Source organism: Littorina saxatilis, linkage group LG2 (assembly GCF_037325665.1).
Source record: "Littorina saxatilis isolate snail1 linkage group LG2, US_GU_Lsax_2.0, whole genome shotgun sequence".
In the NCBI taxonomy this organism is placed as follows: domain Eukaryota; kingdom Metazoa; phylum Mollusca; class Gastropoda; order Littorinimorpha; family Littorinidae; genus Littorina; species Littorina saxatilis.
This window is the reverse complement of record NC_090246.1, coordinates 96667190-96681953: the sequence shown is the minus strand read 5'-3', so window position 1 is coordinate 96681953 and position 14764 is coordinate 96667190. Positions and strand designations below refer to the sequence as shown.

The window sequence follows — 14764 nt, the reverse complement described above, 5'->3', positions numbered from 1 at the left end:
GGCTTAGGGTGAGGGAGAGTGAGAGCGGTGTTGTGTACAGTGTATTTCCGACTGAAGAGTGAAAAGTCACTGCCACAAGATCGGCATGCAGTCAATAAAGCCAGACAAGAAGAATGATTATGACATGCGCCTCTGCTAACAGGGGAAGAATATTGCTTTACATTATCAATCCACCAGAGAAGGTCTGAACGAACTTGTTCTGAAACCAATAGAAAGGAGGGGGAGTAATTCTGTGACATAACACCCTGGGGGTTGGTCATTAGTACCGAGCAACCTGTCTGTACAGGCACATGAAATCACATGACAAAATATGAACTCAATAAAAATCGTTTAAGCACAACCCCTCTTTACCACTACTTAAACACAGGCACCTTAACCTATAACCTTCTATCAAATATAGCTGCGCATTTTGAGGGCTGCGGGGGGGTGAGACGTGCGTACTTATACTACTGATAATTTCCTGTTTTTCACTGCATCCTCGACCCTTTTTGCTAGATCTTCCCCAAACAAAAACTCGTTCGAAGTCAGTTTGAAATTTAGCTGCGCATTGCATAAGGCCCAGCAGTCTTGGCTAAGTGTCGGCCTGAGTGCTTCGCGCCGCACTTGTGACAGGTCTTTGTGTGAAGCCATAAGAAGTCGAGCAGCATCGGCCAGTTTGCTAAAGCTGTGAGCTCACCCATCTTCCGACTTGCTGGTTTTTCTTTTAGGTCGGACATAAGCTGAGCGATAATTTTCAGCGCACAACCTACTTGTTCCTGAACAAAGGACAGGTTCGAGTCTCTTTTCTTTGCAAACTTGTCTAACATCTAATTCACGATTTAGAGTCGGCGTTCGAAGCGACGTGACATTTTTGGGCCGCGGATAGTTCTGAAGAGTGTCTCGCACACGTGCCCGATCTGATGGAAGAAGTCCTTCCTCAAAACGATCTGCCAGAGATGGATGAATCCCCTCGCCAACTGTATCCACTACTATGCCTGTGTCAAAATCATTGTCCGAAGCAACATCCGTGTCTTCAGCCGAATCAAACTCATTTTCGAACTGCTCATGAGCAAATCTAACCGAAGTACCGTCTTCTCCATCCGCTTGCGACTCTTGCGCCGAACTGCTTTTGGTTCCATGCGACTCGGTTCCACGCCATGTTGAAGCAACTGGCGTCGCATTAAGCTTACCAACTTTCTCCAAATTAGATAGTCTGCCAGACAAGGCAGTCATTGTCTCCAAAATTTTGTCCATTTTCAGAATAACTTCACAATCACGTGGGCCAGACGAACTCTTCTCTCTCGAAAGAGACTTATCAACTCCCGCTTTTTCTGACGGTATCACTTCAGAAGGTTGTGCCTTCGCCGGTTTCTTGCCGGTTTTCTTCCCGCCAGCAGCACATTCACCACCTCCCGAGTCCGCCATATTACCGAACAAAAACCACACGAAAAAGTTATATTGATTTCTGCGGACGAGCAAGCGCACCCGTTACAGTATCAAAACAATTCAAAATTAACTCCAAAGATTTTCAAATCGTCAATGAAGTAGTGCCCAGCCTTAGCACAGCGGACCTTCTGTGGCCCATAGTTCGCCTCAGGCGATAGTAATTGCTGTAATTGAGACAGCAGCTGAAAAAACAAAGAGGCTGCTTCAGCAAATCGTGACTGACTTCGTCAGCAAATCGTGACTGACTTCGTCAGCAAAACGTGTACTACATTTCCGTAGCCAAATATAATAAGTCATCCTACCAAAACAATTAACGATCCCGACTGACCCAAATATAGTAGGTCACACGTACAAAAACAATTAACGAGCCGACTGACGCCAGTAACATTTCCATGTGTTAGCTTCGCGGAATAAAATTTATACGCGAAACGACGCGTTCCCGATTCAAAAACAAACAAACACCGAAAACTCCAAACTGTTTCCTTAGCTTGCAAGTTGACACAATGATAAACAATCAAAATAGTCAATACACTACAACTAACATACAACTAAAACTTGTACAGAGAAAGGTTAGAGAAAAATGAAAGCAAAGCAAAAGATAGACAGTGCACCAACACGTCTTCACAGGATGAAAACCATTCGTTCAGTGACGTATTCCCGCGTTCTATCTCACGTGACCCATTCCTCTCGGAATTGTAGGAGATAAAACATTGCATAGGGGTACTCACATTGTTGAAAGTAGCATTAAGAACCCTTTTAAACAGTACCAACACGTAATCGCCTCAAGTTTCAATTCAGAAAAGAAGCACTCACATCCTTGAAGGTAGCCAGGACCTTAGGGATGAGCTTTCTACCGCCTGTAAGACATCTCGTGGCGTTAATACGGTACCAGCCCCTGTCGTGCTCCTTCTCCATCTGAATCTTGTTGGCCACCATCTTGGCAGCCTCCTCTGGGGGCAGGTCATCAATACGGCCGAGCTCCTGCGTGAGATTGTGGACAAATTCCAACAATTAATGGAGATCAGAAGACAATACAGGCAGTTCATGAATCTGCGCCATGTACAGGGTGACCCATAACATTGACACCAATAAATATGCTCATTACTTCTACATATGTTGAGCGAATTACTTCATATTTGGTGTACACTAACTTCAGCTTAGGTCTCATCATATCAGCAAGTTTTGATTTTGTAAGTCAATTTGTCTGACATTTGTGCTCTTTCGAAAACAATAAACAAATTCTATGATGATTCAACAGTAGGAGGTTTGACATTGAGCAGTAGCCACTCTCACCCGATGTAAAGCTCCTGGACTTACCTTTTGGATAATCTGAAGGTCCAAGTATGCAAAACACCCCAGATCATCGGTGACTTGAAAAATATCAATTACAGCCAAACTGGAGGGTTTTAATAAGGTCAGTGTGGCTACCGCTCAATGTCAAACCTCCTATAATGTTGAGTCGATCCCTGAATTTGGATATTTTTTTGGAAAGAGCACAAAAATCAGACCACTTGACCGACACATTTGAAACTCGAGGTATAAGCTGACTGAAGTTAATGTTACATTTACTAGTACGTCGACCGGAAGGTCTTTGAAGTAGACAGACAGACAGACAAACACTTATGAAACAGATACAGAACTTATCTCAAGATCGTGTGGCTCGCTTGCAAAATGCCGGAGAAGTAATGGTCAGTCAGAGTGTGACTATGCATTGTGCCTTGCACCACCTGATGACCATATTGGTGTGTAACTCTTCCCTACCAGACTCCTATCATTTCACAGGACATTTAGAATACAAACATTACCTTGGCAAGAAGGAGAATTTCAGTGTCCTCCTCACTTTTGGGATGCAGAGGTCTATGCTCCTCATCCACCTTCCCATCTGAAAAAAGAGTGAGTGGTTTTAAATAACAGAAATTGTAGGAGCTATCGCTTAAATGGACTATCATAGCACTATGGCGTGCTGTCCTGTATTGTATGCTGGACATAGCAAGATGTGACGGACTCAAGGCAAAAAGCAAGATGTGACGGACTCAAGGCAAAACTGTTGATTAATTATATTCTCCCCATTTTGAGTGTCGCGTATCATGAACGGCATAAAAGAAAGTACAAAGAGAGTCGTGCTGCATGCTATGTGTGCTCAAGTACACAAGCACGCACAGACAGACAGACAGACAGACAGACAAAAGTACACATAAGTAGATGCAACATAAAAATCATAATAACCATAAACAGCCAGGCGGACAGGCTTTTTTCCTTCATATTTCAAAAACATGTAAATTAAGTAGATGTGCAACGCCAAGGCACTGCATACCCCAGCGAAAGACAAACCTCTCTCTCTCTCTCTCAAACACACACACACCCCAAGTTACACACGTACACACATACACACTCACTCACACGCACTCACTCACTCTCTCACACACACTTCATACACACACAACACCCCCCCCATACGCACATAGACAGACGGACATACACACCTTTACAAACAAACACACATACACACACACATACACTTACGCACAAACACACACCCACCCACCCACTCTCTCTCTCTTTCTCTCTTATACAAACAGACACACACCCACACAAACACACACACACATGTACATACGCACGCATGTACGCACGCACACACCCACACACACACACACATTGACTCACACAAATCTCATACACACAAAACACACACTCATACGCACATACACGGTTGGCCTAGTGGTAAGGCGTCCGCCCCGTGATCGGGAGGTCGTGGGTTAGAACCCAGACCGGGTCATACCTAAGACTTTAAAATTGGCAATCTAGTGGCTGCTCCGCCTGGCGTCTGGCATTATGGGGTTAGTGCATGCTAGGACTGGTTGGTCCGGTGTCAGAATAATGTGACTGGGTGAGACATGAAGCCTGTGCTGCGACTTCTGCTTTGTGTGTGGCGCACGTTATATCTCAAAGCAGCACCGCCCTGATAATTATGGCCCTTCGTGGTCGCAAACAAACAAACAAATACGCACATAGACAGATCGACGGACACACACACCTTTACAAACAAACACATATACACACTCATACACACACAAACATACACACAAACTCATGCACACACACATTCACACACACACACACACCCTTTCTCCCTCTCTCTCTCAGTCTTTCTCACACACACACACACACACACACACACACACACACACACACACACGAGTACAGACTCGCACGCGCACACACACACACACACACACACACACACACACACACACACACACACACACACACACACACACACACACACACTAACACTAACACATGTTTTATTAAAAAGAGTTTTCAGTATCCTGTGACGTGTATTTATCGAAATAGCAGGATTTTGACGGTACGAATTTCTCTGCAGAATGAGGACGTTTGTATTTCGAACGTATATGCTCTAACGATTGGTAAAGACAAATATCATTTTTTTGAAAAGTTGGAAAAGCACATTCAGTCGCTGAATATATTGAACTACATAGTGTGTGGAGATTTTAACTGCGTAATTGATAATGAAGAGGACATTATTAGTGGAGAAAAACATAATGTGAGGGATGTTAATCGCTTTAAAAAGTTCTTGGAAAATAGTGAGTTAAATGATATGTGGAGGTTGTTCTGGCCACAGGAAAGGGAATTTACGTGGTCAAGAAAAAATCCCTTCATTGCTCGCAGATTGGATTATATTTTTGTTACCGACTCCGTGCTAAATAATATTAGAGACTGTAATATATGTTCCGTTGCACAATCCGACCATAGGTCGGTTAACATAACATATAAATTATGTTCTTTTGAGCGTGGTCCATCATATTGGAAATTTAATGATAGTTTGTTAAAGGATCATATCTTTGTTGATGAATTGAATTTGATGTTGGAAGAATTTGAGATACAAGATGAAATAATGGAGGATCACGTAAAATGGGACATGTGTAAGATTAAAATAAGAGAATTTTGTATTCGGTACAGTAAGGAAAAAAATAGATGTAAGTTTAATAGACATGGGGAATTGTTGGAAAATTTGAATAGGATTGACAAAGCCCTTGTTTTAGATCAAGATAATAACGAATTGTTGATGGAAAAAGATAAAGTAAAAGCAGAATTGGAAATTTATTCAATACAGGAAGCTAAGGGAGCCCAAACTACGTCCCGAATTAAATTTATTGAAGAAGGAGAAAAAAATACAAAGTATTTTCTCACTATGGAAAAAACACACTCAAACGCGAAAATTATGGATCGCCTTGCTAAAGCAGATGGTCAGGTGATAACAAATCAAGATGATATTTTGACTGAACAAGTACAGTTTTTTAGAAGGAGATACGAAAAAAATATTGAGTTTGATGAAAATTTGGTTGAACAGTTTTTGGATGGTGTTGAAGTTCCACAATTAACAGAACAGCAGAAGACTGGAATTGATAGTCCGATCACTTTAACAGAATTATCGACATCCTTAAAAAATATGAAAAACGGTTCCTCCCCTGGATGTGATGGTATTAAAACCTCCTTTATGAAGTTCTTCTGGTGTAAAATAGAATACATGGTATTGAATTCCTTTCATGCATCTTTTTTAAAGGGAGAAAAAACCGTCACACAAAAACGGGCAATAATGATATTAATTCATAAGGGTAAACAGTTACTAAGAGACGACCTTAATAATTGGCGACCGATTTCACTATTAAACACTGATTATAAAATATTGGCGAAGACTCTTTCAGTTCGCCTATCTAAAGTTTTTTTTAATTTTTTTTTATTTTTTTATTTTACATATTATTGGTGAAGATCAGTATGGTTTTCTGAAGGGTCGAACCATCAGTTCAGCGATCCGGCAAATAGACGATTTAGTGTCGTATGCAATCGAATATAATAAACCTGGGTTCCTTGTAGCACTGGACTATAAAGCTGCATTTGACACGATTTCCAAAGAGTATATTGTGTATGCATTTAAACGATTTAATTTTGGTGCCGTCTTTGTAAGATGGGTAGAGATTTTATTGTATAAATCGGAAAGTTGTATCCATTTTATGGGCTGGTTATGGAATGTATTGAATTGAACGCAGGTATCAGACAGGGCTGTTCGTTTTCACCGATGGCCTTCATTCTTGCATTAGAATTGTTGGCCTTGAAAATTCGAAATGATGGTTCAATTAAGGGTCTGCCTCTGCCGAAAGAGACTAATGATAATTATGATATGTTCTTTAAGATATTATTATATGCTGATGATGTGACCCTATTTTTGAACGATATGGATGAGTTAAAAAAACGCATTAACCCTTGTTACCTATTTTTCCAAATTCTCAAGTTTGGCAATGAATAGACAAAAAACTGAAATCATGGCCTTAGGCAGTAATAAAGATTCTAATGAAAATGAGTGCGGGTTAAGGTGGACTACAAAAGTGAAGATTTTGGGAATTTATTTCAGTAGCTCCTCATCGGTCTCTGAGATTGAAGAAAACTGGACAAGCCGTATTGAAAATATACGACGCAACATTGTGAAATGGTTTAAACGAAATTCACGCCGTATAAATAAATACATCGTGTTTTGGTCGCACAACACAAAAGTTACGGGTCGCACTACACGAAGAAGGGTAGTTGGTCTCGAAATATCACTTAAACAGCTTCTCAAAATGCATGATGTTACTAAAGTTAGTGTCTAACATGTACCTCATATATTCGTCTTTTTGTTGAATTAAAGTGATCACTGTAATATAAGTCACAGTGCCCGTATTCAAAGACTTCTTGAAATATTTTGCTTTCAGGAACCAAAACCTGGCATTCATAGCTGTTTTTATTGATATTACATTCATCCAAACACACACTTCTTGTAATAGAGACATGGACTAGCTTATGCTTAGTGCATCTTGTGATTTTGGTTGCGCTGTGTTTAAAAATGACGCATACAGATCAATTCAAAGTTATGTAGTTGGAAAACACAATGTTACGACACGCACAACTTGCATGTTACAGATAGCACTTAGTTTTGGGTTTCAAATGTTACGGATAGCACACCTATAGCTTCAAACTTAACTACCAAATATTGTTTTTTATGTAGTTTTGTACAATTTAATTACTGTAAACTTACGTATTAAGACTAAATACTGTATCACACTATGTATGCATACCTAGATGAGTGCTTGTTAGCTTCCATAAGCATTATGTCTAACAAAAAACTAACAAAACTCATGCTTTGGCCAACACAGGACATTTTGGTATGTATTCCTGTGTCGTGATCAAGCATCAGGAGCCGTCATCGCATGTATTTGGCCCGACAGTATCTAATATATAATAAGAATGGACGTAAGTGTGTCTGTCTGTCTGGCTGTGGTCGCCATTTCTTAGAGATGGCAAGATGCAGGCACAAGATAGTGTGCATGCACACTGCACATGCCTACGAGCCGCAGATATGCACCTGGGTTTCTTGATTCATTGTTTCCTTCATCCCGTTAACTACCTTGTAAGCGCCCACCCCATTTATGCACCAATTTCGATTGACAGTAGGGTTTGGGCGACTTGGTATCTGAAGTCAGGTCGTTTTAGGTGGTTACCTTTATTTGAGCGGCTCTCACGTGACCCCTGTATGGTATAGACTTTGATCCCAGCGAAGCTGGAGGTATCCCACGAATGCTATTCATGCCAATAAATCATGATAAAGAAGGATTCTTTGTGCACACACTCAGGCTACAGGTGTGGATGGAAGTTCCCCCAAAATTGGGAACATGCCAAGTAAAATACGGAAGGTGACGACCAATTCTTCAAACTCTCTCCCTTACTCTATACGACACTGCCAAACATTCTGTTCCTTCAAATCAAACCTTAAAACACACTTCTTCACACAGTATTTTGATTAATTTTATTTCAACATGGTGCATTTTTGAATCAGGTGTTTGAATGTTTGAATGTTTTGCCTGTGTTAGTATGCTTGCAGCTTGTATTGATGTAGTGTTTCGTTGTTAACTTGTGTGCTGAATGCTGCTGCACATGCTTTTTTGCTTTGCTTTGTATGTATATGTATGTTTGTCATTGTAATGCGCTTAGAGAATGTAAAGCGCTCTATAAATCTTCCATATTATTATTATTATTATTATTATTGATCCGTCGCCACCCAGGGCAGATATGTTGGGGTGGAATTTCTAGAGACTTGGGCACAATATTCGCGCAATTAGACCACGTCAAGATTTGTTTGACATCAAAGGTTCGTGATGTCATCCCCTCTCTGCGTGGCGTGTGTAGTTTGCACGTTTATGTGTACAAGTTAGTGTGTGTGTGTGTGTGTGAGTGTATGTGTGTGCGTACGTGCGTGCGTGCGTGTGTGTGTATACATGTGTTTGGGTACGTGTGAGTGTGTGTGTGTGTTGTTGTGTGTGTGTGTGTGTGTGTGTGTGCGTGCGTGTGTGTGTGTGTGCGTGCGTGTAGAATGTGTGTTGATGTCTGTCTGACTATTTACGTGCGAGCTTTGTGTGCATGGATTATGTGTGTGTGTGAGTAAGTGTGTGTGTGTGTGTGTGTGTGTGACGTGGTTTGCGCGCGCGCGCCTGTGTGTGCGTGTGTGTGTCTGTTTGTGTGAGTGTGTGTGTGTGTGTGTGTGAGAGAGAGAGAGAGAGAGAGAGAGAGAGAGAGAGAGAGAGAGAGAGAGAGAGAGAGAGAGAGAGAGAGAGAGAGAGAGAGAGAGAGAGAGAGAGAATTTGTCCTTCACAGGGGGTATGCAGTGCCTTGGCAATGCACTTCTACTTAATTCGAAAATCGTATTAGATAGCCAAGATGGGTGCCTTTTAACAGAAATGATGAATGGGTGATGCGGGAATGAATGCTTTTGTTCGGATGTAAAACTTGTCGCAATATTGTGACCATCTATGGTATACCTAGCTGATATAAAGCGATGGCTTCCTCAATGCTGATTGCTCCCTGTTGTTTTCATCTTCACTCCTTATTGTCAGGCAAATGTAAGGCTTCTCTGAGAGGCGTACCCTTGCAATAATTCACGTACACCACCACCCACCCGGCCCCCTCCCTCACCTTAAACTTTGTTCAGTCATTACATATTGGCCTGACAATGATTTTACAATATTCCTCTAGACTTGATTGGCCGAATATTTCCTGTGGCGGAGGAACTTCCGTGCCATGGGGTAAGCACATTCCAATGGTGAAGAAACACTTGCTGAAATAAAGCATTGGTCTTTTCAACATGCACGGTCTCAGTGTCAGCTTTTTACACTTATCTACTCACGTTTTGGGCGTGTAAAAGTGGTTAGTTCTGATCTTATTTTGACAAAATGGTTTTCTGTGGGAGTGCGTTCTGTAACATGAGTGAAGTGCGTGTCGTAACAAGCCTTTCCTGCAGTTGTTGTGCGCTCTGTAACCTACTCATGTGTGGGTATCATACTACAAAACGTCATAAAACCTGAATTGTGTAAGACACAAGAAAACGACCGAACCACATAATCCTTGATATATTGTAGCTTACTAATAACATTAAAGTATGCGCAAACTGCATACGTGGGCCGCGTGCAAAGGTCAAACGTCCCAAAATTCCACAAAAAGTAAGTACCCGAGAGAGTTGATGAAGCTAAACCAACGCTTAAAATCACATTTAAGCAAATGTAGTATCGTGGATTCAAAGAAAAATACACACTGAACATTCTTCATCTACCAAAAGTTAAGAGCAAGAAGTTTGGCGTCTCTCTGAGCAACAAATATACAGCCACCCACCTCAAGTTTTTGCCCACGAGGTAGTGCGACCCGTAACTTTTGTGTTGTGCAACCAAAACACGATGTATCTATTTATACGGCGTGAAATTGTAGTATCATGGGGAAAATATGCACAGTGAAATCTCTTTTGTTATCGCAGATTATTTATCCGTTGCAAGCACTGGTAATACCCGAAAAGGTATTGACTGAGATAAATACAGATTTTACAGATTTATTTGGAAAAAAACGATTATCAAACACTAAGGCATTTGAAAAAGTTAAAAAAAAAGCGATGTGTCAAGAGTTTCCTGATGGGGGTTTAAAAATGATTGATGTCATTGATATGCAGTCCTCTTGTTTGTTGTTCTTTCTTTCTTTGTTTGGTGTTCAACGTCGTTTTCAACCATTCAAGGTTATATCGCGACGGCTTGTTTGTTGTCCTGGGCGGCAAATTTATTGAACGAAAAGCAGGAAAGATGGAAACAGATACCGATACATATGTTTTCGAAGCTTGGTGAAAGGTTGTGTTGCTTCCAATCTAACACCACGGTAAATTTTTTTTAAAGGATTGGGATTAATTAAAAATGTATTTTGGAAACAAGTTTTAATTTGCTGGTTGAAAAATAAGGACATGATTCAGAGAGCAGTTGGTGGAGAAATGTTATTAAGTGATACGTGTTTATGGAACAGCAGTGATATAATCTATTGCGGCCAAACCCTGTTTTTTAGCGACTGGATTAAAGCAGGCGTTTGTCGGGTAAAGGATGTATCTGTTGGTAATGAGTTTTTGCCCTTTAATACTATGCAGCAGAAGGTTGGATGTAAGCACACAAGATTCTTAAAGCAGCAACACTACGCTCTGCAAATGGAAATGTATGTGGACTCAACAATTTAAAGAATCTGAGTAAGCCTTGTCAATTTCGCAAATTAATTATAAAGGAAAAATATGTGGAGCCGGTTATAGTTAAATTTTGGGAACATAAATTTGATTTCAGGCCGGGAAAAGAGCAATGGTTAATGGTAAACAAAGTAACCACTTAAACAAGATTGCGAATGTTACAATGGAAAATATTGCACAATATTTACCCCACAAATATTTTACTGTATAAAATAGGCATTTCTGCGAGTAATTGCTGTAGTTATTGTGAGCACGAAATTGATCATATTGAACATTTGTTTTACTTTTGCCCCAAAATTATGTCCATTTGGAAATGCGTTGAGAATAAAGTGAATTGTAAATATAATATAATTATTAAAATTACCGTAAAGGAAGTTTTTTGGGACGTATTTGAAAAATCACAAAGTTCCAAGGCACTAATAAGTTATGTGAATTATTTGATTGTGATAGCCAAAATGTGTGTTGGTATTTATAGATATGGTTCCCCTCTGGATATTGTATGCATTTTTGAGAGGGGATTGTTATATAGAAAAGTTGTTTAAAATACATTTAGATATATGAATGTTAATGATATAGGTATATATTTAAAGTAGAAACATTACTATAAAAAGCAGAAACAAAAGATCAATGAAGAAGGATGCTCCCCGCCAAAAAAAATGAAAAAAAAAAAAAAAAAAAAAAGGTTGAAGCTGAGATCAAAAAAAAAGAGAGAAAAAAAACAAACAACAACAACACAAACACATGTGCACAAAATGAACACACACACACACACACACACACACACACACACACACACCGCGCGAGAGAAAAAGACTACAGGGAGGCATGACGTCATGACGCATTAATTGACGTCAAAGACTTTTGACCCTGACGTAATCTTCTTACCGAGCTTTATCCATAGTCTTGAACAACCACACACAAATAGACTTGGAAACTACAGAATTTCTACCCGTCCAAAGCGGCCTTGGGTGGCGTTTGCTCAAAAAATGGGGGCGCCTATTGCACCCACCGTATTTTTGTTAGTATGGTCCCAATTTTTGGTGAACTTCCATCTTCAACTGTAGCCCGTAGCCGGGCACAAAGAATCCTTCTTTATCATGTATTATCGGTGTGAAAATGCGTTCGTGGGATACCTCCAGCTTCGCTGGGATGAAGATATCCTAGATGTTTCATAGATGTTTCTTGTTTTCAAGACTTGCAAAAATAAACACACGCACAGTTGGATCTACCTTTAATGTATAATGCTTTTTACCAAAAAGGATTTGGAGGGGTGGGGTGGGGGGGTCGGGTGCACAACTGAATTGCTCCTTTTCTGTAAAACATGCATGCTGAAGGGGACAAAAACTAATACTTTTTGTTTCACAAATAAAATAACTTGACAAATCAGCTAAAAAATTTTAAGTTAAAGTTCATACGCAGGTGAAAGAAATATATTCTTTAAAGGCACAGTGCAGCTCACAGCCTTCGTTTTGCGTTTTTGTTGCAGCTGAGTGCTTTTACAGTTCAAAAATCCTCCTATGGTAGTAAAACAAACCCAAAACTACCCAACGACGACATCTGTGAAGCTCGACAGTTTCTTGTTCACGCGAGTGCATAAATTAACCTAGTTATTACGTGGTGTTTGGTCGGAGTTCGATTCAACTGAGTGATTCCGGCCTCCATTTTGTTTTACACAAACTCATGATGATGTCTGACATAGTTTGCTACTAGTGAGTGTCTTTTTGTGCATGATGTGGTGACCTGATCTAAATTTAGATCCAAAAATAGGTCCGGGTCCGAGTACGGAATTAATTCGTTAAAAAAATCGCAGTTCTTGACTCTTTGGGTGCAAGTCAATGAAACTTGGTAGTTCTTCTAACGGATAGCTGCCTGAGGTATGACTAAAAGCCCCAGGGGATCCGTGCACCTGGATTTGACAAGTTCAGTACCTTTAAAGTGTGACTGATGACTTGAAATGACTTTTATGGCGCTGAATTGTTTATTGTTCTTAATTGCTTCTCATAACTAATGATCTGACATTTTGGCGCTAAATACCTGATGTTATATTTTAAATGTTTCTTTGCTCTGTTCTGCAATTGTATTTGTTACATTTCATTGATTAGACAATTTCTGTTTTGCTGTGAAAGTTGGTTTTTTTAAAAATCTGTTGTTTGTGTCAATATTGCATTGCTGGGGATTTTTGTCATGCTGGATACCTAACCTTAATTGCACCGCAACAAGGATAACAGATATTGTGTGTGTGGGGGTGTATGAGAGAGAGAGAGAGAGAGAGAGAAAGAGAGAGAGAAAGAGAGAGAAAGAAAGAGAGATATTCACATACACACATAAGCATACATACATACATACATACATACACACATACATACCTGCATACATGGATATATATACACTTACATACACATAATTTGCTATATAATCGCGGATATACAGGTTAAGGAAGAAACGCACACATTTTCAGTCAGGCAGATTAAAATATAACGCATAACTGCAAACTTGTGCTGTAGTTAGTGTTTTCTTGTTTGGAAGTAAAATTATTATCATTCAATGTGTGGAAATATGCTAAAATGTGAGGTTACAAATGTTTTTAAAGATTGACATTGCGGAACATTAATACATTTTATAGTTTTTATTTTAAATTTATTATTTTTGAAAATATTGATTTTCAAGCTTAAGTTGTAAAGTTTTGATTATACAGCATCAAAAGTATGACAGCTAGATTGTACACAAAGAGATCTTCAATTTGATATATCGTATGGCATCTTTACCTGTAAAACCACTGAAGATTTGCTTGTTCGCGTTTTTTAAATTTCATGTGATGACGTCAATATAGCCTAAAATTGCAATCGGCTATAAAACCCTTTTTATTGCATTTATTGGTTCAACTGTGATACATTTGTGGTTGCTGCAATCTGTTTTATAAAATAAAACCGAAAAGGTCATTTCTTTTTGCTGTTTTTAATTTGTCGCCCTGTACATAACTTCCCAATTGTGAAAAAAATCGCATATTTGCCTGACTTTACAGTCCAATACCTCCAAATGTATAATTCTAACAGGCTTCAAACTTTGCACAGCAATTCTATAAGTACTTTTACATTTCAAACCTGAACTATAAGAACATTGCTTAATTTTGAAGCTGTTTACAGCACTCTAAAAAAATGCCTTCTGTGCACTATTCACGTTTACGACAGTGGGCCTCCCTACCAAAGCGGCCTTGGGTGGCGTTTGCTCAAAAAATGGGGGCGCCTATTGCACCCACCGAATTTTTGTTAGTATGGTCCCAATTTTTGGTGAACTTCCATCTCCAACTTTAGCCCATAATCGGGCACAACGAATCCTTCTTTATCATGTATTATCGGTGTGAAAATTTCCCAAGTCGATTACAGTATAGCCGTTCGTGGGATACCTCCAGCTTCGCTGGGATCAATAGGAAGATACACATTTGAAATAACAAAAAACCCTAAAAGGGATCAAAAGAAAATGCATCTACACAATTACAAAAAAATATTGACGTCAAAGATGAAAAGGATAGGGGGAAGGCGGGCCAAGAGGAAGATTATCAAAAACAAAAAAGCCTCAGGCTTGGACTGTTAATAAACCTGATCCAATTGGTCCATTACACACATTCATCAAGATATATATGTTCCATGCGCTAATATTCAGAATCATCAGTCTAGTTTAAACATATTCACACAAGGATCATTCATCTCTATCATTGCAACGTTGGCAGAGATAAAATTGATGACA

General features: G+C 39.6%; 1 protein-coding gene across 1 annotated transcript in view; it reads right to left on the bottom strand.

Moving 5' to 3' along the window:
• The window catches only part of LOC138955008 (sodium/calcium exchanger Calx-like), a 91847-nt gene that overhangs the window by 38211 nt on the left and 38872 nt on the right, over positions 1–14764 (bottom strand). Inside the window, exons 5-6 of the mRNA XM_070326736.1 lie at positions 3231–3307; positions 2239–2406 (exon numbers count right to left, since the gene is read on the bottom strand). Coding sequence (XP_070182837.1) covers positions 2239–2406; positions 3231–3307 — 245 coding nt within the window. The remainder of the gene's footprint in view (positions 1–2238; positions 2407–3230; positions 3308–14764) is intronic.